Source organism: Nematolebias whitei, chromosome 1 (assembly GCF_014905685.2).
Source record: "Nematolebias whitei isolate Nwh7 chromosome 1, NemWhi1, whole genome shotgun sequence".
NCBI classification, from domain to species: domain Eukaryota; kingdom Metazoa; phylum Chordata; class Actinopteri; order Cyprinodontiformes; family Rivulidae; genus Nematolebias; species Nematolebias whitei.
Genome location: NC_056498.1, coordinates 34,414,939 through 34,420,359, shown reverse-complemented (window position 1 = coordinate 34,420,359; position 5,421 = coordinate 34,414,939). Strand labels below are relative to the sequence as shown.

At 37.4% G+C, this 5,421-nt stretch overlaps 1 protein-coding gene across 1 annotated transcript in view; it reads right to left on the bottom strand.

The window, feature by feature from the left end:
• Positions 1-815: 815 nt before the first annotated feature.
• The window catches only part of spag17 (sperm associated antigen 17), a 50,527-nt gene continuing 45,921 nt past the window's right edge, over positions 816-5,421 (bottom strand). Inside the window, exons 47-49 of the mRNA XM_037675875.1 lie at positions 3,089-3,149; positions 2,790-2,940; positions 816-937 (exon numbers count right to left, since the gene is read on the bottom strand). Of these exons, the coding sequence (XP_037531803.1) occupies positions 816-937; positions 2,790-2,940; positions 3,089-3,149 (334 nt within the window). The remainder of the gene's footprint in view (positions 938-2,789; positions 2,941-3,088; positions 3,150-5,421) is intronic.

Genomic DNA, 5,421 nt, shown 5'->3' with positions numbered 1-5,421 from the left:
CTCATTGCCTCCGATTTGTGTTTCATCGGTGTATGAACGTGATCTAAAGAAACCGTCCAGATGACCTGACTGAAAATTGTTGGATTATACACCTGGATTATTGAGCATGGACTTTGTTGATCTAAAGCGCTGATTAGTCTTTAGAAAGGTTTGTTCCATGAGCTTTGTAGCGATCTAGTCGAGTGCCGTATGAATGGGTAAACGAGGACACTGATTGTGATGTAAAGCGCTTTGAGTGTCTTGATCAAACAGGAAGGTGCTATATAAGTACAGTCTATTTACTAATAATAATAATCTGATTTTATCTTTAGGAAAAGGGAAAGAGGCTGGAACTCATGTTCATCTAAACTATTTTCTTTTGTCCATACCTGGAAAATACTAAAAACAAATTCCAAACTTTAAGACTTAAACTGTATGTACCCTTAACAGAAATTTGTATTCAACTAAACTCATTAATTTCAAAGTTAAATAATAATAATAATAATATTATAACTAATGCACTGATATTATTTATGATTAATAATCTACAATTAATTTAACAATCCACCTGTAGTTTACAGGCATAAAAGAACAAGAAATACAAAATCTTAAGCAGAATACCCACTTGTCACATTTTTTTATTATTTATTTCCAAAATAATAGTAAAGTCCAGAGTTGAATCTGGAGACAGAGGTGAAATTTGAAGATTGGACTGTAGAAATGGTCCATATTGTTCCTGGAATTAACAAAATACTTTACACACTCTTGTCTGGATTTTGAGCAGGTTAGATCTTTTGATTGCACGACACTGACCTGTTCTACTGGAGGACTGGTGGTCAGAAGGGTGCCGGCTCATCGGAGTGATTTTCTGACCAACTGTGCGCCCGTACAGCGTTGGAGCTCCTCTTTTTGTGCACGCTGCTGTACTCCTCTTCATAAAATCTCTCGGAAAGGATTAGTAGAACCATGTAAGGACAAGTGCCACTGTTTGTTTCCTCCCCACACTCTGAAATCTGTGACAAAGCCACTTTTCCTTTCAACTCTTTAAGTTGGACATGTCTAATGAGAGTTTCATTACATGTGAACACGTATGACCCGTGTTGCCAATGAATGAGCACGGGCTGCAGTGGAAAAACGTGAAAATATTTTAGCGGAATTGAGATTTGCGTAAGAACAAATCCATAAAGCACCATCTGGTAAGCCCAGTTAAAAAAAGCATTTACCTAATCGTCATAATTTAACTTAAATTAAAAAACAACAACTTTTAAACAGTTCTGTCAAAGTCAAATCCTGTTAATCGTCTTTGAAACTGACCATTTTTCTCTGAGGACTGCCTTAGTGCCTGGAAATCCCTTCGTATAATGTTTGGCATCAAAGTGAAGTTTGCGGATTCCCTTTTTTAAAAGTAGGACTGGAATTCCTGATGATTTCACTTTAGACTAATAAAAATCCAGTTTTTAAACAACTCCCGTAAACGAAAATAGAAAAATTACATTTACTGTGAAAATGCAGCGTGAATGCTTATTGTTGAAGAACTTGCTGAAGATCAGCTGAAATTAGATTAAAAAAACATGCTGAAATGGAAGAACAAGCCTAAGTTGGCAGAAGAAAGCATAATGAAAACATTTTTGCTGAATTAGGTTTAAATAAGCAGAAATGAGAACAAAAAGTTAGTAAATTAGCTAAAAAAAAAAGTTGAATTTAGCAAAAAGTAGCCAAAAAGGCTGAAGGAAGCATAAAATACCAGAAAAAAGTGGGATCTGAAATTAGATAAAAAATGTTGGAATAGCTAAAAAACCTAAATTTTGCACAAAATCAGCTAAATAGTAGCTGAAATAGCATAACAAGCTGAAACTAGCAAAAAGAAGTTAATTAGGCTGAAAATAGCAGAAATTACCATGAAAAATTTGGAATTTGTCTGAAAAAAGCTTAAATTAGCTAAAAAATGATTAAAAAAAAAAAGAAGCTGAAAAGGTAGAACAAGCTTAAATTAGCCAAAGAAAGCAGAAAGAACTTGTTTGCTGAAAGAAGCAGAAATTAGTGGAAAAAAGCTGAAATAAGTAAAAAGCAGCTGAAAGTAGCTAAAAAAAAATGCAGAGAGAGAGTTAAATTACCAGATGAAGTGGAAAGAACAAATTTTTGCTGAACTGGGCTGAAAAATGTTGAAATTAATGCAAAAAATTTTGAATTAGCCAAAAAAAAGCAAGTTAGCATAAAAGCAGCTAAATAGTAGCTGAAATAGCAGAAAAAGCCGAAACCTGTATAAATAAGCTGAAAGGAGAATGAAAAACTGAAAAAACAGCCGAAAGTAGCTGGAAAAAAGTTTAAGTTTGTACAAAGCTGAACTAGAACAAAATGTGAAAGGAGCAGTAAAAGGTTGTAGATGTAAAATGAGCTCGATTCATTTTCTATGAGGAAAAAAATAACAGAAAAGGCTAAATAGTTCAAAAAGCTAAAGTTGCACCAATACCAAAAGTCATAGCAGGATTGTCCTGAAACAGCTGAAAGTTTTTGATTAATGATTTGTTGAAATAGCACAAAAATTGTGGAACAAGAAAGATGCTGAAAAACGTACAGAAGAAAAACGGATCACAATAGAGTGAACACTTCATAAACATTCACACAACTAGCTTGTTTCCAGGTGATGAGTATCAAACTATTTAAGTATCATCTTTAAACTTTTGCGATAGGATTTGAAAATTATAACTTAGTATTGAAAAATTCCTAATGAAACTCATTTTGCTAACGCACGTCATTTAAACAGTTTTAGTTCTTGGCTCACGCGTTCGTTTTCAGTACTTAAAGGATATCAGCAGTGACAGGAAGGTGGAGAATGTCTGTTTCAGTGTGGATGTTGACGATGTTCTGAAAGATGAACCTGTTCTGTTTGGCTCCGCCCAGCTGAGCTGCACACGTGGCGAACAGCTGAACCTTCAGCTCCACGTGCAAACCTGCAGCCACCTACGCAGCACATGACCACGGTTTTACTCACCAAAAAGTGAGACATAACGCAACTTGTGACGCGTTTTCTTCTATAAAGTAAAATCAAACCCTTTCGATGTGGAACAGCCTAATATTTGGATACTGAATGTTTTGGATGGAAACTCACGGGCCCCGGATTGTAGAGGACTCGGAGGCCGGTGGCAGCTGGAGGCTGTTTCACACGAAACCTGGCGGTGACAAAATGAAATAACCCACAATTATCTACAGGTCAAACTTGAAGGTGACCTACAGCTTTAATCAAACCAGAGTTCTCATTTTTAAATATCAAAAGGCACATTTAAAGAAATCTGAGTGCAGATAAACATGCTTCTCTTATTTGCTGTCGCCTTTCTTGTTTGTGCACATGCTAATTTTAGGAACATAAAGCTAGTTTAGACAAAGAAGGAGTAGCTGAGTGCAGCTTTAGACTCGGTCAGTTATTCTGTTCTGTTTACAAAAGTTTTCAGAACTAACAGTAGAATGGCTCAAAGTTTATCCATCAAATCATATCCGAGTTTGGACTGATGGTACGTTGTCTTCACTGGGTGCCTGAGCCAACAGGAGTATTATCAGTCAGGTTGTATCAAAATAATATTCTACGATGATGTTGACGTTTTATTGTATGTAGGCATGTCACGATAATTTTGCTGGGCGATTAATTGTCTCAGAAATTATTGTGATAAACGATAATATTGTTTGAAATTTGACAATAATTAGTAATTATTGTCAAATTTAAGAAGAAATGTTGGTAAATTTTATGTGCAGTACCTTTTTTGACCACCGGATGGCAGTATAAGACTGTTTGAACCAAAGGATGGATAGTGAGGGAGTGAGCAGCATGTCTTTAGGAAAAATGGGAGGGAGGCCCCTTGACGTGACATGGGCTGTCTCTCCTTCCTGTTTTTCGGTTCTCAGAATGGCAGACGCTCGGTGTGGTTTGAGCTCTTTAGTATAGCATTTTTCACACAAAGCTTTTAATAAAAAAAAATCAGTAAACAAGTTCTCAACTTCTTTTTGCAGAGGAAAAACAACTTTTTAGACAAAGGCACAGGTTTCAACTGTGGATTTTGGAGCTTCGGCAGGACGGAGGTTGTTTCCCCAAGGTCGGCCTGTTAGCTTAGCTCGTAGCTTAGCTTCTCAGATTAGCTGCTGTTAATGATCCAAAAACGTGATTTCGGATCATTAAAACAGATTTTAAAGAGAAGAGAAAAGGAGGGGTCAGTGAAGAGCAACGGAGTTGAGTCTTTTGTCATCCAGCGTCTTCAGTAGAAAGAGACACGAAGAAACGATAAAGCTGATAAATGAAAATGAGGTCGATAATTTTAATTTATCATGTGATTAATTGATTTATTGTTTATTGCGACAGGCCTAATTGTATGCAGATGACACGGTCATATGTCACATATAATGAAGTATCAAAGTTAATGCTCAATAATCCAGGAAGAAAATCCAACAAAGTTCAGTCGGGTCATCTGGATGGTTTCTGTTTTTTGTTGAGACATTTCATCCTTCATCCAGACCTGACTGAACTTTGTATAATGAAGTAAGCTCCAGTTTGGCTTCAATCTTCATCCACAAGAAATAAATACAAGGACTTTACCAAACATTTGTGCAAATAATGGTCATAAAGATCAAGAATGTAGAGAAAGGTCGACACTTTGTTGTGAGTTTTGGTTCGACACAGGGTAAGACAGCTAATTAGGGATGGGGCCGATCTGATCCAGTATCCGTATCGGGCTCCGATACCAGCATAATTTACGTATCGGATTTTCCGATCCAACCTGCCAATATTTCCGATCCATGATGCACGTTGGCTTCAAACTATGGAATGGATTTCCTGAACGGCGGCGTGTCTCATGAACCCAGAGTAATAAGACCCGCTTCACATTCAGGAAATCCATTTCATAGTTTGCAGCCAGCTACAACGTGAGGGCTGAGTTAGCAGCACTGTGGCTAACAGCTAACCAACTTTTCATCGAAACATGTCCGCTGTGTGGAAGTATTTTACACTAGAAACACCACAATACAAGACAGCAATGTGCAATGTCTACAGAGCCATAGCGCCATATTAAACCGCGGTAAAGTTAGTTTTACGAAGGACATTTGAGCTCCGGGGCTTCAGCGGTCTGTTATTTTTGTTCAGTCCGGAGAAGGCAGTCTGATTTCGGTCATCCACGCTCAGTCTGACCCGCTCAGTCTGTCCTTGTCTGAGGAGGAACAGACTGAGCGCGGCTGACCGAAATCAGACTGCCTTCTCCGGACTGAACAAGAAAAACACATAGCCGAAGCCCCGGAGCTCAAATGTTTACAGAGAAGTTGCTAAACTTCATCGTAATTAATGACCAACTGGTATCAGTTTTAGAAAACAAAGGATTTTGCAGCTTGATATTTGCAGCCAAGATATAGTTTACCCTCCAGGAGATATTTATCAGTACAACAGTAGACAATCATAAAAAAAAT